The following is a 26855-nucleotide window of genomic DNA, read 5'->3' on the forward strand; positions in this document are numbered from 1 at the left end:
CCTTTAGCAAATCTCTCCCTACCCTCTTCCCCCTTGCCTTCCCAGTCTCTAATATTCTCTGTTATACTTCTTATTTCTATGAGATCAACTTTTTTTAGCTTCCACATATGAGTGAGAACATGCAGTGTTTAACTTTCTGTTCCTGGCTGGCTTCACTTAAGATAATGTCCTTCAGTTCCATCCATATTGCCTCAAATGACAGGATTTTATCCTTTTTATGGCTGAATAGTATTCCATTGTGTATATATGCCACATTTTCTTTTTTTTTTTTTTTTTTTTTTGAGACGGAGTCTTGCTCTGTCGCCCAGGCTGGAGTGCGGTGGCCGGATCTCGGCCCACTGCAAGCTCCGCCTCCCGGGTTTACGCCATTCTCCTGCCTCAGCCTCCCGAGTAGCTGGGACTGCAGGCGCCCGCCACCTCGCCCGGCTAGTTTTTTTGTATTTTTTTAGTAGAGACGGGGTTTCACCGTGTTAGCCAGGCTGGTCTCGATCTCCTGACCTCGTGATCCGCCTGCCTCGGCCTCCCAAAGTGCTGGGATTACAGGCTTGAGCCACCGCGCCCGACCATGCCACATTTTCTTTATCCATTAATCTGTTGTTGGACACCTAGGATGATTTCGTATCTTGGCTATTATGAATAATGCTGCGATAAACATGGGGATGCAGATATCTCTTTAATGTAGTGATTTCCTTTCCTTTGGATAAATGCCTAGTAGTGAGATTACTGGATTATATGGTAGTTCTATTTGTAGTTTTTTGAGGAACCTCCACTGTTCTCCACAGTGGCTGTACTAGTTTATATTCCCACCAACAGTGTATAAGGGTTGTTTCTTCTTCACATTCTCGCCAGCATTTGTTATATTTTGTCTTTTTGATAATAGCCATCCTAACTGGAGTGAGATGATACCTCATTGTAGTTTTGATTTGCATTTCCCTGATGATAAGTGACGTTGAGCGTTTTTTCATATATTTGTTAACTATTTGTTTGTCTTTTGAGAATTGTGTATTCGGTCTTTTAACAAAGATTTATTGAGCACCTATTATGTGAAAAGTCTGTGCTGGGTGCTAGGATACAGTGGCGAGGAAGATGGATGTAGTTCCTTCCTCAAGGAACAGAGGAGACTTTTTTTTTTTTTTGAGACAGAGTCTCACTCTGTCTCACTCTGTACTCATGCTGGAGTACAATGGTGCGATATCAGCTCACTGCAACTTCTGCCTCTCCGGTTCAAGTGATTCTCCTGCCTCAGCCTCCTGAGTAGCTGGGACTATAGGCATGCACCGCCACACCCAGATAATTTTCTTATTTTTAGTAGAGACGGGGTTTCACCATGTTGGTCAGGCCAGTCTTGAACTCCTGACCTCAGGTGATCCACCTGCGTTGGCCTCCCAAAGTGTTGGGATTACAGGTGTGAGCCACCACACCCGGCCAAGACATTTTATTACTAAGAGAATTGCAGTGCGCTGTGAGGGTATATAAATGGGGAACCTAGCTTAGTTTGGAAGTGGGGGTGCGTAATCAGGAAAGGCTTCTACGTAAGTGTGTTGAGGCTGAGATCAAAGAGAGGATGATCTTTTTGATCATTCTCAAAGGTGATGGCAGGTGGTGGGAGTGACAGGGAGAGAATGGTAGTTCCAGGAAGAGAGAGCAGCACTAAGTAAAGAAGGTGGGTGTGGTTCCACTAAAAAAAAAAAAAAAAAAAAGCCTAATATGATTTAAAGGGTTGGAGCATGTAGTGAAGAGTGGATGAGAGAAGAAAATTAATTTTTTAGAGAAATTGCAAAGGAAGAAAGACTTGGTAAGAAAAGGGAACTAGCTACCTGAAGGCATATGGTAGGCACTCAAAACATGTGGAATGGATGAATAAGTAACTTTGAAACTTCACCTGTGGGCTAATAAATGATGATGCCATTGGCAGGAATAAATAAATGAGCACAGGGTGTTAGTTTTGGAAGGAAAGTTAGTTGGGTTTTAGACACATGGTTCTTGAGGTGTGGCATCCTAGTGGCTTATCAATTACTGAACCACAGTTTCAGATTGCAGTTGAAATTGTAAGTCTCAAGTAAGGAAAACAAAGAAGAGAGAGCTCTTTCTTGGAAATTACGGTTAGAGGAAGAAAAGGCCTAAGGATGAGACAGAGGAGGCCTGGTAAGAGGAGCAGGATGGAGAATTTCAAGGACAGTGTGTGGTAAACAGGCTCAAATGCTGCAAAGAGGCCAAGGAGACCAATCTACAGCAAATGGGACAACCTGCTTCATAGCACTTGCAAAATGCCAGCATGTTACACAGAGGTATAGATGGAGTGTGGAGGTGGAAAAGGCATGAGTTTTACAGCCACAAGACCTGGGCTCATGACATGTCCTAGTAATCCCAGCTGCTCTGGAGGCTGAGGTAGGAGAATTGCTTGAGCCCAGGAGTTCAAGGCTGCAGTGAGCTATGATCGTATCACTGCAATATAGCCTGGTTGACCCAGTCTCTCTCTCTCTTTTTTTTTTTTTAAAGACCTAGGCTCAGTCCTAGGTCTGCCTTTTATGACATTTGTGACCCTGCGTCATCATTACTTAATGTTCTCTGAGTCTCAGTCTGCTCATTTATAAAATGAGAGAGAGAATGGCTGCCATATTTGCATCTAAAAGGTATTGTGAAGTTCAGATGTAAAAATGCATGTAAACCATTGTATTTTCCCCATAAGTATCTCAAAAGGATCTGGCATACACAAGATTTGTATATTTCAATGAGGTATGTGTATTACTGTGACTACTTATTTGTGTTTAAACAGAGACCAGATGAAGAAGCTGTGGTGGATCAGGGTGGGACCAGTACAATTCTCAACATTCACTATGAAAAAGAAGAGCTGGAAGGTAAGAACTGCTGTGATGTGTAATCAGGGAAATTGGTGAGGGGCAGCCTGGTGTGGGAAGACCTGGCTCTGTGTCCTAACTCTTTCTCACTAGCTGTACGACCTTGGGGAAAAATCACTTGATTTCCTTTAGCCTCAATTTCCTCATCTGGTAAATATAAGTGGGGATACTAATACCTGTACTACCTTATAGGGATATCATTAGGATCTAATTGCCCACATAGGGGATAGTGCTTTGAACACCGTGAATTCCAATATAAATATTAACAAATTACATGTTATTTGAGAATGTGATGTACTCAATTCAGTGCGTTGATTCTTGACAACTGCCTGGAAATACAAATATATACAAAACTTAAAGAGAAAATAAAATACAAATAGTTTTAAAAACTCAGTTTGGGCCAGGCGCGGTGGCTCAAGCCTGTAATCCCAGCACTTTGGGAGGCCAAGACGGGCGGATCACGAGGTCAGGAGATCGAGACCATCCTGGCTAACCCGGTGAAACCCCGTCTCTACTAAAAAATACAAAAAACTAGCCGGGCGAGGTGGCGGGCGCCTGTAGTCCCAGCTACTCGGGAGGCTGAGGCAGGAGAATGGCGTAAACCCGGGAGGTGGGGCTTGCGGTGAGCTGAGATCCGGCCACTGTACTCCAGCCTGGGCGACACAGCGAGACTCCGTCTCAAAAAAAAAAAAAAAAAACTCAGTTTGGCTATAAAACCCTATTTTTATCCCATTTCCAAAATTTACTGTTTCTATTCTAATTATACCCATTTCTGCCTGGTGTTTTCATCTAAACAAGAGGGAAAACAGGAACACACCTGTGACATACTCTGGAGTTCATAACATCAAAGTTATGTAAAAGCCCAGCTGAAGTGGAAAGGAAGGAAGAGGCATTTTGGATGACCCACTCTATCCAGTTTACCTTATTTCAGCTCTTCCTTTCTCTACACCTCACCCCCGGCTCCCCACATGACCGTTGTGTGGTGTCCTGCTTTCCTTCTTCCCTTGGGGACTAGCTGGTGTGTTAGGAGTGTTAGGAGTTGGACCCACACCTGGCCATGGTTTTCTGATTATCAGTGTTGATGCTCAGTTTCATTAGAGGAAGGCTCATGTCCAGTATAGCTTTAATGAGAAGCCACATTTGGCTCAAAAGCCTTTGTGAAATCTCTGCAGCATCCCTGCAATGTTGAAGGCTATGAAACAGCAACTTTCTGATGCCTGAGACAGCATGTGAAATGTTCTCTCTGTACTGCCTGTTCCCGTGACAGTTTTTTCATCAAAGTTGTACAACCTCCAGAGAAAACTTGTCCTTTTGATGGGGAGAACGGAAGCTGTAGAGGCTGACTCAGCCTCTGGGTCTGTTACCATGAGAACTGATGGTGGGTGGCTCTGTGGAGGTCAGTGGTGTTTGGGTATACCAAGGTGAAGTTTTCCAAGTTATTTTGACCAAATGGAAGAGAAAATGTGAGTTGCAGCAGTTGGGAGGGAGTGGGAGAAGGAAAGGGTGTGGAATGGAAGGCTAACATTTATTGAATGTTAGGCATTAGATTAGGCACCTTATACAAGTTGTCCTTTTCATCTTCATAGCACCCCAGGCAGGTAGGTATCATTATCCCTATTTTACACATGAGGAAACTGCTCAAGATCATCGAGCCTAATAGCAAGTGAGGCTGGGGAGAGAATCCTGCTCTTTTCATTCTGCCACACAGCCTGCAAGGGAGGACAGTAACTATCATTAACCACCCAACCTCAGTATCTTGCCCCATCAAATAAAATTTTTGTATGTTGCTCTTGCCTTTTCTTCTGTTCTGATAATCCCGGGATCTCTCTACCCTCTCGTTGCATCTTGGGGCCACGTTGCTGTCAGTTTAGTTGTCCTATAGCAAGCACCATTGGACCTTTGCCCTCGGCAAGGAGGTAACCATTTATGAACACTCTTGTCTACTTGGGAGTAGAATAAGAAACCTGGACAAGCTCTCTTGAATCTTAATAACTGGTTCCATCCATGGAGATCAGGCAGTGGGAGCAGCTTCTCCAGATGACATCATCTGTTCTTTATGCATGTTCTACTTTGCTAAAAAAGAAAGCCTCCTATGATGATAGCCTTACTAGTGCATAGTGTGCTGGGAGATGGTCCTTTGTACACAGACTTTTTTGAAAACTAGAAGCTTATTTATGTTAACACTTAAAAAAAAAGCATTACATGCAAATAGTGGACAAGCTAGAACCAGATCTCAGGCCTGATGTGCTTCTAGACCAGCTCTGGAGAAGAGAAGAGAAAGTTGGGATTTGCTGTAGGGTTGGCTGTGCTGTGGTTTCCACCCAGACTCACTCTGAAGGCAGCCCTAGGACTCAATGAGGCTGTTCTCAGGGTAGTGTTATCTCTTGAAGGCATAGAATAAAATGAGTACCATTTTGATGGAACACAGAAGCAAATTGTGTTCAGATTCAATATGCATGCCATGATACAAGGTTCTGTGGCTGCAAAAAAAATCTCCAGGTCTTCCTTCCCCTTTATTTCATACCTTCTGCCCACATGACATAAACTATAAATCACTGCCTTACCCCATTTTATTTATTTATATTAAACAACAACCTCTAGTCCAAGAATATGAGTTTTTTGTTTTTGTTTGTTTGTTTTTTGAGGCAGTCTTGCTCTGTCACACAGGCTGGAGTGCAGTGACCCAGTCTTGGCCCACTGCAGCCTTGACCTCCTGGGCTCAAGTGATCCTCCCACCCCAGCCTCCCAAGTAGCTGGGGCTACAGGCATGTCCCACCATGCCTGCCTATCCTTACCCCATTTTAAGAACTATTTCTGAGATTTAGTCTGTGCACATTGTTAGAAACTTTCTAAGTGTGGGTCTTTTTGCATAAATTAATTCTATCAGTAAGAGAAGTTGGATTAAGCCATTATGTTGCTTTTTTTTTTTTTTTTTTTAAATATGTGGGAAGAGTCAAAAGCAAACATCAGAACACTTTCCAAAGATAAACTCAAGAAGAGCAATAGTCCATGATGTGCTTCAGTGGACTTTCCCAGTCCCAGAGGAACAAGAGGCAGTTGCTTTAGTTAGAGGAATGGCTTTTTCCATTTTTTCCGGCAGATCATTATTCCAGATTAACTACTAGATTAATGAACTCTTCTAATATGTTTTTAACAGGGGTAAGAGCCATTTGGTCATATTTATAACTTTTAAAAAGGCTTACAGCTGCTTGACATGTGAGATTCACCTCCTCAGTTACTGACTTTGAGTTAACCTATGAGCCCAGAGGAGCCGAGCACCTTGTTGTATGTGCTAATGAGCTCAGTGTGAGTGCTGGGTGCAAAAAAAAATCTCCAGGTCTTCCTTCCCCTTTATTTCATACCTTCTGCCCACATGACATAAACTATAAATCACTGCCTTACCCCATTTTATTTATTTATATTAAACAACAACCTCTAGTCCAAGAATATGGGTTTTTTGTTTTTGTTTGTTTGTTTGTTTTTTGAGTCAGTCTTGCTCTGTCACACAGAACACTTTCTGGGCTTGAGTTAACCTGTAAGCCCAGAGGAGCTGAGCACCTTGTTGTATGTGCTAATGAGCTCTGTGTGAGTGCTGGGTAAACTGTGCATGTACTGCATTGTACCTTGGTAGGCCCAATCTCCATTTGCAGGGTAGGTCAAACCTATGGTTCCTGTCCTGCTTCACATGATTCATTGCCAGTTCACTAAAGATTGCTCTCTGCATGTGTATATGTACTTATTTTTTAAATATACAGTAAAATTACATCTTTCCCGTAATTTTTACTAAATTGGAATACTTTATTTGCACGCAGATAGTTCCAAAAGACTAGGTTTGACCCTTTTTGGAAAAAAGAATAGGGAGTTAGATGGGAAGAAATGGGATTTGGGCGAGTTGGTAGGTAGAAGAGCGGGGCAAAGAGCGGTTGAATGGCCAACAAAGTGACCACAGAATTAGTTTAATGAAGTCACTGGATGGCCAGATTCCAGTTAGATGGACTGGATTTTATTGGTGCTATATTCATTTCCTAGTGTCTGTTTGTCATCTTTTCTGCCAATTTTTCTCACAAAATCCAAATCCTTGCTTTAGAACCCCCACACTATAAAATGATGCCTGATTTTCTAACAGCCACTTGGTCCTTCTTAGCTCTGACCCCCTGCCGAACTTGACTTCTTTTTTGCCTGTCTCTCTGATATTTTCAAAAGGCAGGCATTGTGATTGGCTAATGTTCATGAGAATTGATTGTACTAAAGTAAGCTTTACCTTACTTCCTACAGAACCATTCAAGGCATCTACAGGATGTCTTCCCCATTATGCCTCAAACATACATAGTGGGAATTTAGATACCAAGCAAAACCATATATTATTCAGTCAGCAAACATTTACTAAGCCCCTTCTGTGGTCCCTTTCTGCAGTAGTAAGTCAGGACAGTGAGAACAATTGGGCCATCGTGTCTTTTCTGAAGAATAACCTAGCCTGAAACTTTCACAGGACTTGAACGTTAGAACCTGGACTAGCCATCATCTGGACAAGCCCGGGAAGTCATTTGGTCTGGCCTCCTTGTTTTACTTTAATAGTGACAGTGAGTAATGTAAACCAGTAACATGGAATCTAATAATGCAGTTTCTAATATCCAATCACTGCCTCCTCAATTTCTCCTTTAAAATTAAATAATACTAGCCATATACCAGCGTGAGCCCAGTAGAAGTATTTGGAATGGGCTCAAGGAGCAAGGAGAAGTAGAGGTTCTAGCCTGGCCAGTAATCCTTTGCGGGATTTGTTGGGAAGAAGAAACCCATGGTTGGGATGTCTCTATTGAAGAACTGAAAGTCACCTCTCACTGAGGCTGTTCTTAACCTAAGCCCAGCTCTATCTAGCTGTACTAGATTTTACAACACCCAGGTCATCATTTTAGAGGCCAAAGTGGTTGTTTAGTTTTAAATTTTGTTTTGTTTTGTTTTGAGGCAGGGTCTCACTCTGTCACCCAGACTGAGTGCAGTGGTGCGATCGTGGCTCAACCTCCTGGGCTCAAGTGATCCTCCCACCTCAGCCTCCCAAGTAGTTGGGACTACAGGCATGCTCCACCATGCCTGTGCTAATTTTTTATTTTTTATAGAGGTGGAGTTTTGCTATGTTGCTCAGGCTGGTCTCAAACTACTGAATGCAAATGATCCTCCTTCCTTAGCCTCCCAGAGTGTTGAGATTACAGGTGTGGGCCTCTGTGCCTGGCCTGAAGTGGTTGTTCAGGATCTAATTATGCTTTTTACAGCCCATAGATTCTTCATGAACTGCCGCTGCCTGTTTTTCTGTCCTTGTACATCTCCTTTCCTTCCCTTTTCTACCTTGTCCTGGCCCGACTGGCCATCCTTTTGCCTCAGAACCAGCTCTGCACATTCCCACCTTAGGACCTGTGCACTTGATCTTCCCCCTTCTTGGAACACTCTTCTCCCAGGTCTTCTTATGGCCTCTCCTTCTTATCACTCAGATGTCCCCTCTAATCATCTTAAAGTCTCCCTTCTCCATCCTACCCCTTTCCCTAGACACTCTAGCATTGCACCGTATTTGGTTCGTAGTAATAATCAATATTTAAATGTTTTTTTTGTTTGTTTTCATTTCTGACCTCCTCCAACCAGAATATGTGTCCTGAAAACTTTGTTCTGTTCACTGTTGTATCCCCAGCCCTTGGGACAGGATCTGGCACAATTGCTTGACTCTAGTCTGCTGCTAATGCCACCTGGGTTGGTCTCAGTAGTGTGCTACAGGGATTTCATTAACATACTATAATGGAACATAATGAGTTAACAAATGATATTTTATTAAGATGGTATTCAATTTAGTATTTTCACTCTATATGCTTTTTATAGTTTATACTGATAATGTCAGGGTCTGGAATCCCACATCTTAGCAGATGACCTCCTCTGGCTCTATATTTCTGTTTCTATGAAGTTGCAAGATGACTCCATTATGTTCAGAGATCTGCCTGTTAAAAATGACCTGAGATATACACGAGGCAACAGAAGACTCTCCTGAGACAGGAGGGTAAGAAGTGCAATTCCACCGGATACTAAACATTTTATCCTCCTGCCTCTTAACATTCTAGCAGATCTCTGATCATCTTATCCTCTAATCCTTACTGTTTCTTTTTTATTTTGCTTTATCACTTTGGAATTTGGAAAACAGAGAGGTCAAATAAAAGGAGAGACAAATAGAGAAAGGTGTTAGAGTGGCACCCAAGGCACTTTAACCTGACTTGGAAGTGGAGAGCACTATCAAGGAAATTGAGTGCAGCCTTAGGAAACCCCATTGCTGGGAAAAGAAGAAGATAAAGAGTTGGCAACTCTTCCCATCAAGTCTCCTTCTCGGGGAAGTCTTCCTGATGAAGCTCTCCATTCTCAGGTCAGTTAGGACTTTATCAGCCTCCCCATGCCCTGGTGAGTACTTTATTTGCCCTAAACACATTCACTTTGGTTACATGTTCCTTTTGTGGCCCCTTTCAGGTCAGAGTCAGAGGCCCTCTTAGGTCAGATTATGTACTCCTGAGGAGGTCCTAAGGGCTTATGCTCTGCAGGGAGGTACTTAGGAGATATTCTATTTGCTGAACATTTGTGGAACAATGACCATATGTGAAACACTGTGCTTGATTATGTAGGCATTCTGAGAGAAAGGTCTAACTTGGGACACTGAGGAAATTGCAAGTGAAGAGTGGATAATAAGAGAGATAGCTGCTTAACTTTGATGCAAAGTAGAAAAATAAGTACATGAGAAAAGCGCTAACCAAGGGTGCTGGGAATCTGCCTATCTATCTATCTATCTATCTATCTATCTATCTATCTATCTATCTATCTAGAGATAGGGTCTCATTCTGTCACCCAGGCTGGAGTGCAGTGGTAATGATCATAGCTCATAAGCTCATGCAGCTTTGAACTACTGGGCTCAAGCAATCCTACCACTTCAGCCTTCCAAATAGCTAGGACTACAGGTGCACACCGCCACACCTGGCTATCTTTTTTTTTTTTTTTTTTTTAATACCTTTTGTGGAGATGAGGTCTCACTGAGTTGCCCAGGCTGGTCTCAAACTCTTGGCCTTAAACAGTCTTCCTGCCTTGGCCTCCCAAAGTGTTGGGATTACAGGCTTGAGCCACTGTGCCTGGCCTGGCACTGGGAATTTAAAGGAATGAGGCAGCACATCTGATGGGGGAAATCAGAAATAATACCAAGAAGGAAGATGTATTTGCAGTGCATCTTGAATAAGTGAGCCAAGCCAATGTTTAGAAAACATTGGCACTTTTGTGGAATAGCAGTTTGATTCTGGTAGAGAAAAGAGTATGAGGTGATGGTGGGTACAGCAGTCAAGGCCATGAGGAGGAGATGGAGTCAAAATCAGGCCATTTGGTTGCTGAGGTACATGGCAGTTATACATCTCTAGATTTCTTTCCCCCCAGAATGTTGATTCTCTGTGAGCATGTGGGATTTTCATTTTTTATTTTTTTGAGTCAGAGTCTCGCTCTGTCACCCAGGCTCGAGTGCTGTGGTGTGATCTCTGCTCACTGCAACCTCTGCCACCCAGATTCATGCCATTCTCCTGCCTCAGCCTCCCAAGTAGCTGGGACTACAGGCACCCACTACCACGCCCAGCTAATTTTTTGTATTTTTTAGTGGAGACGGGGTCTCACCATGTTAGCCAGGATGGTCTCGATCTCCTGACATTGTGATTCGCCCGCCTCGGCCTCCCAAAGTGCTGGGATTACAGGCGTGAGCCACCGCGCCCGTCCGGGATTTCTACATTTTATTTCTCTTGAGCTCATTACTCAATTCTTGAGAGGTCTTTCATTTTATTTTCCCACTGAATGTATAATTTGTATTAAAAGTATAAAAGACTAAAAAGGAGATTGAGTACTGAGCATGAAGGTCCTAAATTCATATGGGTGAGCCATGCATGATCAGAGCTGTAACTAGGAGGATTTGTTTGCAGGGTTAATTTAATGTGAGAGACAGGAAGGGGCCCCTACTTTGTCAAAGTGGGAGTTTTGATGGCCCTAATCTATAGAAAGTACAGTGAGAGAGAAAGGGAATAGAGTTGAAAATCTAAGGTAATGCTCAGGTTTCAAGCCTAGGAAGTTGAGAAAATGGCAAGGCCATGAACAGAAACATGGAATGAGTATAAGACCGATTTGAGATGGAGGATGGTGAGTTTGCTTTGTGACATGTTAATCATTGTAGATAGAGATTTGAAGGTCATTTGCAGAAGTGAACTTTGAAAATAGAAGAGTGTTTAACACTAAAAAGAGAGAAGAAAAGGGCCAAGGACAGAAACCTGAGGAGCTTTCCTTTGGTGATTTGTTGGGGGATGGAGCAGCATAGTCAGAGTAGTGCAAGTGAACCAGGGGAGGGCAGTGGCACCGGAGCTCAGGGAACCCAGAGCATCCAGGTGGTTTGGATACTGCCTGCAACGTGTGGGCTCTCAAGAAAGTCTTTTGAACTAAGCTGAGAGAGATGTAAGATGATAGAGATTTGGTGAATGAGTGGTGTGGTGGCCCTAACGAGGGAAGCTTCAGCACAGACTGGGATCAGAAGCCATATGCAGAGGCTGTGGAACAAGGAAGTGGTGAGGAAAGGGAGTCAGGCTGTGTCTGTTTTTGGAAGTGGTTTGATAGAGAAGGAAAGAGGAAACAGCAGAAGCTTGGGAGGGTAGCACTGCTTAGGAAGGTTTCTTTTTAAGAAGTCAGGAGAAACCTGTGGCAGGGATGGATGGAAAGGAGAGACTGAGGATAACAGAAGCAACAGGACATTAGAGGGGTGGGAGGCAATGAGATAGAGAGTCATACTCATTAACATACCCAGCTTGGCAGAGGAGAGGGGGCCAGACTGAGGAAGAGAAGAACTTCTTCCGTCTCTTCTCAGGAAAAATTGAAGTGAGGGTTGGATGCAGTGGTTCACACCTGTAATCCCAGTACTTTGGGAGGCCAAAGCAGGGGAATCGCTTGAGCTCAGGAGTTTGAAACAAACCTGGGCAACATGGCAGGACCTTGTCTCTACTAAAAATCAAAAAAATTAGCTGGGTGTGGTGGTACACACCTGTGGTGCCAGCTACATGGGAGGATCACTCGAACTTGGGAGTTCAAGGCTGCAGTGAGTGGTGATCATACCACCACACTCTAGCCTGGGCCACAGAGTGAGACCCTATCTAAAAAAGAAAGAAAAAAAGAAAAGAAAAGAAAAGAAAAGAAAAGAACTGAAGCAATGTCACCTGCTCTCAGCAGGAAGGAAAGTGGATAAGGTTGTGGATTTGAAGACAGTGGCTAAGGATTAGAACAGCTCCTTTGGTGGAAGATGTGGGGAATGGGTCTGAGATCTAGAGTGCTGAGCAGCAGTAACCAGGCAGAAATGGGAGAAGACCAAGGCATGGTGCCTTGGGCATGGGAGCATCAGCAGCCCCAAATTCTGGGCTTCAGGTTTGGCAAGAAGGCAAGGGGAGGCCAGGTAGAGGTGACAGAGACCTGGAAATCTGGATCAAAACAAAAGCAGGCTTATAGAAGGAATGAGGCCAGATGTGGTGACTCCTGCCTGTAAACCCGGTGCTTTGGGAGGTGGAGACAGTAGGATTGCTTGGGGCCAGAAGTTTGAGATCAGCTTGGGCAACGTGGCCAGACCCCGTCTCTACAAAAAATTGAAAAATTAGCTGGGTGTGGTGGTGCACACCTGTATTCTTAGCTACTTGGGAGACTGAGGTAGAGGATTGCTTGAGCCCAGGAGTTCGAGGTTGCAGTGAGATATGACCAGGTACTGCCTGGGTGACAGAGTGAGATACTGTCTCAAGAAGAAAAGAATAGGAGGAAAAGAAAAGAAGGAATAGGAGCAGAGGAACTAGGGAGGGAACAATATTGGGTCACTTATTTTCTCATGTTCCCCTCTCTCCGTACAGTATTTAATGTCTTTTTTTTAACCCTAGCCTCACCCTCCTCATGACTTATAACTAGTCTCTTTTAGTACTGTTCTAGATTGTGTGTGCTACAATGTAGAAAATAAAATAATGGAAGCTGATCCTAGGATGAATACATCCTAGGCTGCTACAATTTATTCCAGGCATTGTGTTAAGCATTTTGCATGCATAACCTTATTTATTGCTTATGAAAACTCTGTGAGTTTAAATGCTAAGCTTTTAATATTTCTTCTTAAAGATGAGTCACAGAGAGATTGGATAAATTGTTCAAGGTCACATGGCAAGTGAATGATGGAACTGAGTTTTGGACCCAGGTGGGCTGATTTGAGCCTTACCTGTGCTCTTAACCACTTTTCTAAACTGCCTCTCTGCCAAGACCTGCCACACTTGTCATAGAGCAACTGCATTGCCTTTAAAAAAAAATCACTCAGTCAAATTGTCATTGTCATAACAATAACATCTGAATCAGCCTTTACAGTTTGGAAATCACATTATTTCTTCAGTCTTCACAAGATCTCTGTGAAGTTTGCAGGCATGTGCAGGACAAAGGAAGAGACCTTCAACTCCAAAATCTCTATATCTTTACTCCTGGAAGTCTTTGAAGTTTTGTTGTTCCAGAGTGTGACCAGACCAAAGAACTGTGATATTTTTTTTCTGTTAACTATGCTAGGCTTTTTTTTTTTCTTTTTTTAACTAAAGGAGTTCTTTCCACAGACCTTCTGCTTCTTTCCAGGTCATAGAACTCTATATGTGGGAGTTCGGATGCCGCTTGGCCGGCAGAGCCATCGGCACCACCGCACTCATGGCCAGAAGCACCGGAGACGAGGGCGGGGCAAAGGAGCCAGCCAGGGGGAGGAAGGCCTGGAAGCCCTGGCCCACGGTAATGGCCTTGGGAGACAGGGCGGGTGTCCATGGCCCAGAGGCATGGGGAGGCTGAGGGAACATGTGACTGACATTAGAAGCTGGTCTTGATTCTTGAGCCTTTTTGTAGGATTTTCAGCGCTTCCTTCCAAGAAGAAATGCCTCTAAGAGGCAAAAATATTTTCATGAAAACTTCACAGTTCTGACCTCCTAAAATCAATACCGTAATAGGTAAAATCCCTTGCTAGAGAATTAGCCAATCTTTTTGATCAAAATTCACCAGTTTTCCAGTTTCTTGTGGGTTTTCTTCAAGTGGTCTTCATTCATAAATTTTTCCTCCCATGAAGCTACTTCTACAGAGTAGCTTTTCCTCTGAGAATAAAGAAATATTTTTCTTCTGCATTCGTTGTCTATATATATTCCTAAAATTGTTAGGTAGGGAAGAATGCTATTTCTGTTCTAAGTGTGAGGCTAGAGCAGACCTTTCTCTTTGGTTGATTTCCTAGACACACCATCTCAGCGTGTTCAGTTCATTCTTGGCACCGAGGAAGATGAAGAGCATGTGCCTCATGAGCTGTTTACAGAGCTGGATGAGATCTGTATGAAAGAGGGAGAAGATGCTGAGTGGAAGGAAACAGCCAGGTAAGGCCCTAAAATGGCCTGCATCAAGATCTGCTTGGGTAGGCAAATGTATACCTTTCAGCAAGTGACAGGCCTGCCTGCCTTATTTCTTCTTGGGAGAAGCTGTGACTGACACGGGGACTGACATTCCAGCGTCCCCCATGGAGAGTTTTGGTGTTGGCATCTTTATGATATCTTTGGTGATATCTATGCCAGTTGACCTGGAGCATGGGATTGGTGAAATAACATGGGATAGTCAGTCAGGGGTCCCCTCTCATTTGTTTGGGGCTCAGAGTAAGTTTATGGGCTATCTTGGTACTATTATAGGTCTGGCTTAGAAGATGTAGACAGGGCCACCTTCGTGGGGACCTAGTTTAGCAGACGCAGCATAGGTCCAGACTTCTTCTGCAAGTGAACTATAGGGTTCAAATTCACCGGCAGTCACAGAGTTTTTGAGACTTTAACTTCCTCTGGGACAATTCAACCTCATAGAGACCCTTGGGATTATATCCAGCCTGACTGTAGGCTTCCTGGAGTGGTTATAGAATAACTATGCTTCTCTGAGACTCAAATCCCAGAAGAGCCCTCAGGATAACCAAGGACATGTCTAGGCTCCTCTAGTAACTGACCAGTGAACCTTACAGATGATGCCTGAGCCTCGAGGAAGGAGCGAGGTGGGTAATTAGGAAAGTGTGGCTTCAGCTCTCACTGAAACAGTTCTTGCTGGATGCCTGCTGTATTGTAAATGTTATGGGTTGAGAGATTTAAACAGGCCAATTGACCTGGTACTAAGTGAAAAGGCAATCAGTCTTTTGTTATTCCATCTTGGCAGACTTCTAAAGGTCACACAGAAAACTGAACACTAAAGGTCACATAGGACAATGATAAAAAAAAATATATCATTTTATTAATGTGATTTGTCAGTATGTCCAAATGATATAGATTAAATCTATTTTTTTAATTGTACAGGTAACTCATGCTTATTATAGAAAGTTTAAGAATAAAGACAAGCAAAAAGAAGAAAAAAATTGTCTGTAATTCCACAGCTGCAGGGTTAGTGAGGAATGTAATATTTGGTGTCTTATACATGTAGGTATTTGACTTTTAAAATTTTTTTAAAAATGAGAATGGAATTAAACTATACTCAATCTTGCAGTGTTCTATTTCCTGCTTTTTTCACTTATCAATGTACCCTGAACATATAGATTAGATTTTACAATGTTCAGTATGGCTATCCAGATATTTTCCTCTGTGGCTTACATTGAAGATTCTCTCTTAAAAATTCCTCATTTTCTATCTTTGGCATCTAGTTATTTGTAATGCTTTCAGGTGGCTGAAGTTTGAAGAAGATGTTGAAGATGGAGGAGAACGCTGGAGCAAGCCTTACGTGGCAACCCTTTCATTGCACAGCCTGTTTGAGCTAAGGAGCTGCCTTATTAATGGAACAGTCCTTCTGGATATGCGTGCAAATAGCATAGAAGAAATTTCAGGTAAGGTTGGGGAAGGAAACACAGATAAACTTTCTTATAAATTTAAGAAGAGTGGGAAAAAAAAGAGTGTGGTGTGGCAGAAAGAATACAGTGGCTTGTGTGACCTTGGGCAAGCCACAACCTTCCAGGCCTCAATGTCCTTGACTGTGGGAAGTGTTTCAGGCTAACAAACAACTCTACGTACTTCACAGGTGTATTATGGGATTCAAATGACATGGTGTTAAGTTTCCATTTGTCTGTTTATTCAGCAAATGTTTTATTTTGTATCTGCTATATACTTGGTAATGTGCTAGGCATGGGGGAATAAAGTCCCCTTGGGTACGGTGGCTCACACCTGTAATCCCAGCACTTCGGGATGCCAAGGTGGGTGGATAACTTGAGCTCAGCAGTTCCAGGCCAGCCTGGTCAACATGGTGAAACCCTGTCTCTACAAAAAATACAAAAATTAGCGGGGCATGGTGGCTCATACCCGTAGTCCCAATTATTCAAGAGGCTGAGGCATGAAGATCACTTGAGCCTGGGAGGTCAAGGCTGCAGTGAGCCAAGATTGTGCCACTGCACTCCAGCCTAGGTGACAGAGTGAGGCCCTGTCTCTTAAAAAAAAGAAAAAAAGAAAAAGAAAGAAATGATTCCTGCCTTCAAGGAGCTCACCTTCAAGTGGGGGAAATAGCCATGGAAATGACAATTAAAATAAGTGCAACAACAGAGACATGCTTGATAATAATTAGAGAAAGGGACAATTGGAAGTTGTGTGGAAAAAAGGAGTAAAGAGAATTAAAGACTTTAAAATATAGCATCTAGGGCAGATATGCAGGAACTTGAGCCAGAGTGCCTCTACCTCTTCAGTAAGATGTGAAGGGGAGATGTCTAATTGTTCTTCCTGAAGTGATTGAGTGTTAAGTTACTGTGTTTGGGGCCTGCATGGAGAAACACCTGGGCGCATGGTGTGAGTTTTCCCTTGAATTGGTTCTGTTTGGCTGGACAGGTTAAAGAAATATTTCTCCAAATCTTTCTCTATTTCAAGTATCCGAGTCATTCTGTCTCTCTGGGATCATAGGAGGACCCAGGGGAGGGGTAAGCACTGATGGGACATTGGATCCCCCTCTTTGTACCCCAGAAGTATCACTTTGCCTGGGAAAAATGAAATTCTCATGTTCATCATTGGAGTCACATTTTGCTAACTTTTGACTATTTGTCTGAAATCCTATGAATGTCCCTAAAAAGGTTGTTTGTTAGGGAGAAGAATCCCTGGGAGCCATTGAAGCTGTTTAAAACTTTGTAAACAACAGCAGTCACTGGAGAGTTTTGGACAGGGTGATGATCAATCAGATTTTGCATATTAGAAAGATAATGATGACAGCAATATGGAGGGTGAATTGATGGGAGAAATGCATTAGGCTATTGCAGTAGTTCAGGTGAGATCACCTGCACTGTGGGCAGTGGCAGTTAAGGGATGGATAATTTTTCTCCTGATAACTTTAAGTGATAAGAGAGATAGAGGGAGACATGAGGTGGATGTTCTTTTTTTTCCCCCAAGATGAAGGGTCCTGAAGCATGATTATAATATCGGGGGAAGGAACCAATGAATATAAAGGTTAAAAATACAGAAATATGGCTCTTCAGCTTGAATATGAAATAGATTTTCCTCATTTATTGCTTCTAGTACTTGGATAGTCGTGGATGGAATTAGAAATTGAGGATAGGTTGAGGTTTTTGGGAGGCTTTTGAAGTAGTATGTAGGACTGAAGTAAAGTGCTATGATTCTTCACATCAGGTACCTAATATATTCATAATATTTTAGTGATACAGAGTAAAGTGCATAAAGGAAAGTCAGCACTCTCTCTATATCATCTCGTTTAATTTCCTGTAACAACCTTCTGACAGATAATATGAGCTCCATGTTACAGATGAAGAACTGAGGTATAGAGAGATTATATACCTTGCTCAAGATCACACAGCTAGAAAGTGGTAGAACAGGGAAACAATGTGGGCCTTTAACTCCAGAACCCATACTGATAACTGCTATGTTGACTGCCACTTATCCCTAGGTATTGAGATTTTTTTCCCCTTCAACTCTGTTGGGCTTGATAGGTTTAAAGGTGATACTTGGTGGTAATTGTCTGGGGTGAGTGGTTAGTTAACTTAATTTTTCTTATAGATTCCTCTTCTAAATATCCCTTTGGAGTTCTACAGTTATAGTTCTTCTTGACAATTACAGCAATGTTAAAATCTTGGAGGAAGGGAATGTAGGGGAAATTTGGCAGATGACAGAACAAAGTAGGTGATAATGTGAACTTTCAAATTATACAGTCCTGAATTTGAATCCCAGCTCTGCAAACTGCTAGATGTAAGACGTTGGAGAATTTTCTAGCATTTGGGCCTCAGTTTCCTCATTTGTAAAAATTGTTGTGCTAGTGCTCACTAGTTTCTATGCCCAATAATAATAATTTGTAACATGAATAAAGTATAACTTTTCACAGTCACTATCATCAAATGGTACTTTCAGACATGAAGCTGAAATTGCACCTCAATGACCCTAGTGGAGCTGCTTCCCCCTACTCTATGCCCTTTACCCCGCTCCACCTGATGTTGGCCTCTTTGGGTTCATTAACCCTCAGTCTGAGTGTTCATGTGAGTGCCTACTTTCCAGACCTGATCCTGGATCAGCAAGAACTGTCCAGTGACCTGAATGACAGCATGAGGGTTAAAGTGCGGGAAGCCCTTCTCAAAAAGCATCATCATCAGAATGAAAAGAAGAGAAACAACCTCATTCCCATTGTTCGCTCCTTCGCTGAGGTTGGCAAGAAGCAGTCTGATCCTCATTCGATGGATAAACATGGTAAGATTATTAGGTGATTTTTCTCTCTTTATTAATAAGACATTGGGAACTAGTTGGAGATACTGACTTACTAGGGGTAGGGGCTGTATTTGTCTAATATGTTTCCATGTCCACTTAGGCACTTAGTACTTTTTCAAGACTGGTAAGATTGGTGACTGGGACTGGTGCCCATCTCTGTCTCATGGCATTCCTCAGATAGGTTTTAACGGACCCAAGATGAGGGACTTATGCCCCAGGGTGGCCTCAGAACTGATGTAGCTTTTGAGAGATAGCCACATTGGGGATAATTTGAGACCAGAGAAGGTAAACTGGAGCTTTTTAGAAGCAAACAAATGTCTTAGATTAGGGAGGCAAAATACAGTAGAGTAGGTTCTTGAGTCAGACTTGTAGGCTTGTGATTGTGGCTTTACCACTCACAAAATATATGACTTTGGGCACTCTACTAAGCCTCTTTAAGTCTCACTTTCTTACCTATAGAGTAAGAGTAATAATAGGACCTACTCCACAAATTTATTGTGAACTTCAATGAGTTAATCCATGTAAAGCCTTAGCCAGATGCATGGTGGATTATAAGCACTCAGAATTTCAGCTGCTGATTGGTTCCTTTTCCTGTGGCCAGGCAGGGTCTCATCTACATTTATTTCCTGGTCTCTACTCATATTGAATCACCATGTGCAGGGGATATGCCTGGGAATCTATATTTTTGAAAAGTTTTCCATAGGGGTCTCTCATATGCATGTCTGGTGAAGGATCACTGCCTTAATAGAGAAATAAAAGAGGGTCATAAATGTGTTCAGAAAGAAGGTGCAGAAGTAGCAAGAGCTCTGTCCTTCTCTTACCACTAACTAGTAGATAAGGAGAAAGATATGTGTGGGTCTTGACTTCATAGTCATCTTAACCTCTTTTCTATGTGGGCTTTGCAGGAGAAGGCAGAACCACCTGATACTGGGTGGGATGTATCAGAAGGGGAAAAGGGCAGGGACTCAGGATTTTGTTTGATTTTCTCCATATAGGTCAAACCGTGTCTCCTCAGTCTGTTCCAACTACAAATCTTGAAGTAAAAAATGGAGTGAATTGTGAACATAGTCCTGTGGATTTAAGCAAGGTGAGCAGAGTCGTGGGAAATTGGCTTCTAGGCCTAAGGTTCTTTTTAGTGAAATCCAGAGTTTAATTGCTGGAATCTGGGTAAGGTTTAGTGTTTCAAGACTCTTTCCCTAAGACTAGAGCTTTTTCTGCATAAAAGGAGGCCCATCTGTGCATGTCTTTTCCCTTCTACTTCAGCCTGGGTGAAGCTGACTCAACAGTTTCTTCCTCCAGATTCAACCTACTGAAAACTGAGACTAGCTACTTAGAATCTTCCCTAACACAGATCTCTTGATTTTTCAATTATTTTTTTGGTGCCTGCTCTCCAGCAGTTCCTTCTCACCCCCAAGGGTTTTGCCAAAACAGTATTTTGGATATCTATTTAGAGACAGATGTCTCCTAAAACTAATTCTTGGTTGAAGCTCTCCTTGAGGACTGTGACTTTGGTATCTGAGGCCTTCTGTAGTAGCAGTGCCTCACTGCAGCTTCTGGTCCAAGCCTTGGTCTCCTTGTCTCTAGCCTCTCCTTGCTCTGGTCTGTCTTTGACACTGTGTTTCTAAAACACAGATAGTGTCTTATCACTTTCTCTGCTCATAAGGCTGTCCATTTTATTTAGAAAACCTGAAACCCCTGACAAAACATTTGAGTGTTTAAAAAGGGAAAGAATGTGACCCAGAGCTTCAGAAACATTTTTCTTGGAGGAAGCTTAGGGGACTGGGATTGAAATAAGAATACCTGGTTTTAAAATCCAAATCTATACCTTAAAAGCTCTGTGGTCCTGGGCAAGGCAACTTCACCTCTCTGGGTTTCAGATACTTCATTTTTTTTTTTCCTTTAAGTGGGATGAATGCAGTCTGTCATATCTTCCTTCTGGGGTTTTTGTAAGGATCAAATAAAATAGTGTAAGAAAACATTTGCTAACCATAAAATGACATATGAGTGTAAGGTATGAGGAGGGTGATTGATATTTAAGGTGATGGGGCCGGGTGCCGTGGCTAACGCCTGTGATCTCAGCACTTTTGGAGGCTGATGCGAGTGGATCACATGAGGCCAGGAGTTTGAGACTAGACTGGCCAACATGGCAAGACCCCATCTCTACTAAAAATACAGAAAAATTAGCTTTACATGGTGGTGCATGCCTGTAATTCCAGCTACTGGGGAGCCTGAAATACAAGAATTGCTTGAACCTGGGAGGCAGAGAGCTGTGAGCACTGCACTGCAGCGTGGGTGACAGAGTAAGACTCTGTCTCAAAAAAAAAGTAAATAAAAATTTAAAAAATGATATTTAAGGTGGTGGTTCCCAAGTTGTCAGAGGATTCTTTTGAACTTTCAGGTAGACCTTCATTTCATGAAAAAAATTCCTACTGGGGCTGAGGCCTCCAATGTCCTGGTTGGTGAGGTGGATATTTTGGACCGTCCCATTGTTGCCTTTGTGAGGCTGTCTCCAGCTGTTCTTCTCTCAGGCCTAACAGAAGTGCCAATCCCAACAAGGTAAAGGCAAAGATAAAACTCATGCATTCTATCTAATATTCAAATTTATGTAGTGCTGGTAGAAGAAACCAGTTAATACTGAAGTTTAGAATTAATTAATTTTAGGAATGGTGTTTACAATTCAGCAGAAAAGCCAGATGTGCTGGTGTGTGCCTCTAATCCCAGCTACTTGAGAGGCTGAGGCGGGGAATTACTTGAGCCCAGGAGTTTGAGCCTGCAATGAGCTAGAATCCTAGGATGGCACCATGGCACCCCAGTGTGGGTGACAGAGTGAGACTCTGTCCTTTTTTTAAAAAAAGTCAGTAATCTCAGAAAATTGAGGTATATTTGATTAACCACCATGAAAAGGAATTCTGAGATTTCTCAGGCTGTGACTGCACAGTATCTTCAGTCTTGGAAACAGAGAATTGAGACCATTCACAGGACATAGCAAGGGCCAATAACTTGTTAAAATAGGAAGCCAAGTCTTATCTTCTCAGTTCTATAGAGCCATATTCCAGGGAAACGTCTCTGAATAAAGGTATTTGTTTCCCTTTACACAATTCTGGCAGGGTTTGCATGGTTTGCAGATATACAAGCATTTGTTCAAAAGGCTATTCATGCACTCTGAAGGTGGTGATGCTGGTGATTCGGAGCCCTGCTACTTACAGAGAGTATTCAGATGTCCAGAACACATTTAGACTCCTATGTAAGGCTTGATCATTTCAACTTCCTTATCCCTCTCCTCTCCCCATCATTTTCTTATTAGAACAATAAGTAGAATTCAGACAACCTTGAATTTGCACCACAGTGCCATGTTTTGAAAAAGCATATTTTCTACAGCTAGGAATTGTGTCTATGGAAACCCTAAGAAATGTAACCACATTATTGAATGATGCCACACAATAGCTTCCAATGCCCATAGTAGAGCTATTATTAGGTCAAAGCAACTCAAAGTGCTCCTTTATTACTGTCTCCTTGTTTTGTTTTTTTTTTTTTAAGGTGCAGTGATGATTTCTGTATGATAGGAGAGAGAAATCTTCTGCTGTTTAGAGAGTACTAATAGCCCTTCTTTATATTTACTCACATAATTTCCTCCTCTGTGTGTTTTGCCAGATTTTTGTTTATCTTATTGGGTCCAGTAGGGAAAGGTCAGCAGTACCATGAGATTGGCAGATCCATGGCCACCATCATGACAGATGAGGTATGTGCAACTTCTGCTTCAGTCTTCCATCTCATAAATATTTATTGAATATTTACTCTGTGCCAGGCACTATGCTAGTTGTTGGGGATAAAATACTTTCCATTGCAATGTCTGCTGGGAAGTAGTTCAGGGCACTTCTCTGAGAGCCTAGTGTGGAAGGACCAAGCTCTAAAGGATTTTTCTTCCTATGTTATCTCTCCTTTTTTGAGTAATCAAGAATGCAGAGAAATCTTTTTCTGGGGAAACTACTATTGCCAAGTAGGATACAGAGAGAAATATATTAAGGTTGGCTTAACTTTCAAGAGAAGATGGTTAATTAAATACATTCAAGCTATTTACATATAGAAACCTCACTCCTGTTCCACTAAATGAGACCGGTTTGTATAAGGTCATGGGTATGACCTCAGGCAGTGTAGTGTGAATGTCTTGACTAGTCTGTACCAAAACCACCAGACATTTTGACATTTTGACATAGAACCCACCGCGCATACTCTGATAAGGACTGCACTGCTTGGTAAACTGCAAAGTAGGGCTTTCAAGGCATATGCCTTAGGCGGCAGAGGGAGGTGTGGCGTGTTTTTTATCAGCTTTCTTTGATTGGTAGGCTTAATTCATGAAGGACTTTCATTAGTAATTCCATCCAGTGTTTCCAACCTTCATAATCAAGAAAATTTCCCTCTCAACCTGGGAAAACTGATTTAAAAAAATTTTTTTTTCATACATCTTGCCTTTCCTTCCATCCTTTGTGGAGGTAACATAATTGTACAACTTTAGAGTCATGTCTTATCTCTTCTTATACTAGCAGACATGTATTTAGCTCTTTTTGATGCATCTCTTTCCACACTCGTTTTTTAAATCCTTTTATCCTTGTACTTCTCTAAGTGCTAAAGTTTTCTGCATCTCAGATCCCCATGACAGAGATAAAAATCAAGAGATTGTATTCATTTTTCACCATATCCATTGGTGATTGTTTCATGTAAAGTTACTTTTAACTTTCCTGAGGGTTTTTTCTTCTCCGTAGATTTTTCATGACGTAGCATATAAAGCAAAAGAGCGAGATGATCTCCTGGCGGGGATTGATGAGTTCCTAGACCAGGTGACGGTGCTTCCTCCAGGAGAGTGGGATCCCTCCATTAGAATTGAGCCACCCAAAAACGTCCCTTCCCAGGTAATGTATGCACATCAGCCAATGTGGCTATTGTCACTTACTGACTGCCCACCATGGACAAAGCAAAGACCATGTGGGTATATGCTAAATATATCAAGATGCAGCCCTGTTTTGGTGCACCTAGAATATCAAAACAGTAATAAAAATAAATCTGGGCCGGGTGTCGTGGCTCATACCTGTAATCCCAGCTCTTTGGAATGCTGAGGCAGGTGGATCACCTGAAGTCAGGAGTTTGAGACCAGCCTGGCCAACGTGGTGAAACCCCATCTCTACTAAAATTACAAAAATTAGCTGGGTGTGGTGGTGGGTGCCTATAATCCCAGCTACTTGGGAGGCTGAGGCAGGAGAATCGCTCAAACCTGGGAGGCGGAGGTTGTAGTGAGCCGAGATGGTGCCACTGCACTCCAGCTTAGGTGACAGAGCAAGACTCCACCTCAAAAAAAAAAAGAATTTGCGTAACATAAATTGGCTCAGGTGTGATGGGGTTAGTCAGGATTACCTGAGGATGAATTTTAAGCCAAATTTTGAAGGATTAATGTGAAATAGCAGAGAGAAGGCAGAACATTTCTTGTGACTACATTGTATACAAGTCATCAAATGAAAAAATCAAGTTGTATAAAGAGAGCAAATAGAATGTCTGATATCTTTCTGACATATTAAAGATGGGAAAGGAACTCCTACTGTATACTAGACACCAGCCAGGTGCTTTATATATGCAAATTCAGCCTTCCCGGGAACATCCCTCAAAAGATATTGCTATCTCTGGTTTTACAAAATGTGGAATAAAACTATCTTCTAGGGCAAGATTTTAAGGTAAAGTAAGATTACACAGAGGCAGATTTGCAACTGGAACTTAGGTCATATTTGATGCCAAAGCCCCCATTTTTCTCTTTCTAGGCAAGGCTGAGTTAGGAGTCAGGTACTATGGAACAGGAAGAGAAATTATGGGGTATGTGTGTGTGTGTGTGTGTTTCAGTAAAGTCAATAAACTGCATCAAGTCAGTAAGTGTATTTGAAAGCTACAAACACTTGGGCATTTTTGGTTGCTTTTGGGTTATCCCATTGCCACTCCTTGCTGATAGCAGGATGGAAAGATAGATGTTACCTTTACTAATTTTGTAGTCTTCTGTTAAAAGGAAAAAAGGAAAATGCCTGGAGTTCCAAATGGAAATGTTTGCCACATAGAACAGGAACCACATGGGGGTCACAGTGGGCCAGAACTTCAGCGCACTGGGCGGTAAGTCCTGGGACGTTTTACAGCAATGCTGCTTATTGGGTAGAAGTTATGTAAAGCAATGAGGCATCCTCTTTCTTTCAGCCTACTTCTCTGTAGTGGGAATTTATTGGCTGAAGAATGACATTTCAAATGGAACCACTGACTAGAAGTATTATGAATATATCAAATATCGTATTCATTCAAGTTTCTCAAATCACCTACCATGTTTTGTCTCACCTCCAGTCCTTCCTACCATTGTTCGCTCTGATTTGAACACTCTTCCCTTTCCTCATCTCCTTGCTAACTCCTACCTATCCTTAGTCTCAGTTCTTGTGTCGCTTCCTTTGGAAAGCCTTCTAGGACTCTTTCTGGATGAGGTTAGATGTTCCTGCTATGTAATGTCACAGTATTGAGCTCTGACCTCCCTTCCCCACATTACAGCCTTTATCATACTTTATTATTATTGGTTGATCTATTGTCTTTTCTGCTAGACTGTTTGTTCCCAAAGAGCAGGGGCTCCATTATATTCCTAGGACCCACCACAGTGCCCTGAACAGAGTAGGGTCTCAATATCTACCAAATGAATGAAATGAATAAATACTTCTAGAATGATGTCTGTTCTGTAGCATGGAATGGACTAGGTATGATAAATGTTGAGTAATCATTTTAGGTTAAGAAACTCCCTTAGATTAGGAAGACAGGTACTATTTTAGGTGTGTGTGCCTCAGAATAGGCAATCTACTCTTCTAGGCCAACATTTTAAGGACAGATGTCCAAGGAGGAGGTAAGTGAGGGAAGCAGGTCCCCAGACTAGGAGGTTTTATTCCCTAGGTCCGAAGGTGGTAAACGAGAATGATATTTTGAGTTAGTGTGATATCCAGAGGTGTCCCCAGAGAAGGTTGAGACTATAGCTCTGTCTCTGTTAAGCTGTACTGTGTCTAAGAAGGTTCTGCTGGGTAGAGATTCTCAGGGCAGGACTCAGATTATGGAAAGCAGCTTTTATGTCCTCTAACCCCTTGCTTTCTTCTTTTCTGCCTCCTTGCTTGAGGTTGCTTTCCTTACTCTTCTATCCTCAGCACTCCACCCAGTGGAAACTCAGAGTTGTTTTGGAATTGTGGAAAGCATTTTATTTTTCCAATCTTGGAAATCCAGGGAGAAACCAGGAGAGGAGACAGAGAAACAGGAGAGAATGGCACTTGACTAGCAGTGTCCTGACGAGGAGCATGTTTTCTGGTAGGAAAAATGTGTTGGAGGGTAGGGGAAGATGGCTGTGCTCTGGGAGGGAGCATTGGTGGAAAGAAGGAGTGCTTGCAATGGAAGGGCCACTGAAAAGAGGGAGCAGCCTTCCCTTTTTAAAAAACATTTTCTTTAAAGTTGGGAGAGGTCTCAATTGGGTGGGGAGGCCTGGTATTGAGAGGCAGTTCAAGGGAAGCATGTGTCCTCAGAAGGGGTTCCAGGATAGAGACTCTCCTAGAGGAGGTGGTAATTTTTTCAGGAAAAGGTTTTGAGTATGGATTTGATATTTCAAAATTATAATTTATCTTTTGGATATAAAGGGTATCCATAGTTTAGGAACTTAAGAGTTTGAAAGTAGTAGAATTTAGGGCAACAAGGTTTTCCTCAAACCAGTATCTGTGCAGAGGTGAGATTTTAGGTTGCTATTGGTGCCAAAGAAAACAAATGGATTAGCGTCCCAGGCTTTGTGAGAGGGGGTCACTTATAATCAATTCCACCTGAGGGTTTGGGAGACCATTATATTGGATCTCAACAGTTATAAGATCTTGGAAATGGCATCTGATGTCCCCAAGGAAATCCCATATTGCCAGGATCATATGCTTATTCACAAACCGCAAGTATCTTAACTCACAAATTCAAATGGAGTTTGAAGGAGTTCTCCCATAATGTCATGTCAGGAACTTCTGGAACTGACAAAGCTAAAAGGAAGCTCTGGGCTCAGAGCTTAGCTCTGCTTCATATGGGAGATGCTTCCTCTTTCTGAGCTTCTGTCATTTTCCTTAGAGCCCTTAGTAAAGGGCCTCAAGCCATATGACCTTCCTCCCATTGTAGCTCCTTAGGCAAGGTGACATAATGGCTGCAAAGATCATAT

At 42.4% G+C, this 26855-nt stretch overlaps 1 protein-coding gene across 2 annotated transcripts in view; it reads left to right on the forward strand.

Annotated features, from left to right (window-relative positions):
- Positions 1–26855, forward strand: part of SLC4A8 (solute carrier family 4 member 8) — an 83453-nt gene that overhangs the window by 13324 nt on the left and 43274 nt on the right. For both annotated transcript variants that reach the window (XM_005570893.5, XM_015430939.4), the window contains exons 2-11: positions 2777–2858; positions 13530–13676; positions 14164–14299; positions 15608–15768; positions 18419–18607; positions 19621–19712; positions 21024–21181; positions 22277–22364; positions 23386–23532; positions 24669–24769. In XM_005570893.5, coding sequence (XP_005570950.3) covers positions 2777–2858; positions 13530–13676; positions 14164–14299; positions 15608–15768; positions 18419–18607; positions 19621–19712; positions 21024–21181; positions 22277–22364; positions 23386–23532; positions 24669–24769 — 1301 coding nt within the window. The remainder of the gene's footprint in view (positions 1–2776; positions 2859–13529; positions 13677–14163; positions 14300–15607; positions 15769–18418; positions 18608–19620; positions 19713–21023; positions 21182–22276; positions 22365–23385; positions 23533–24668; positions 24770–26855) is intronic.

The sequence above is a fragment of the Macaca fascicularis genome, chromosome 11 (genome assembly GCF_037993035.2).
Source record: "Macaca fascicularis isolate 582-1 chromosome 11, T2T-MFA8v1.1".
Taxonomy (NCBI): Eukaryota; Metazoa; Chordata; class Mammalia; order Primates; family Cercopithecidae; genus Macaca; species Macaca fascicularis.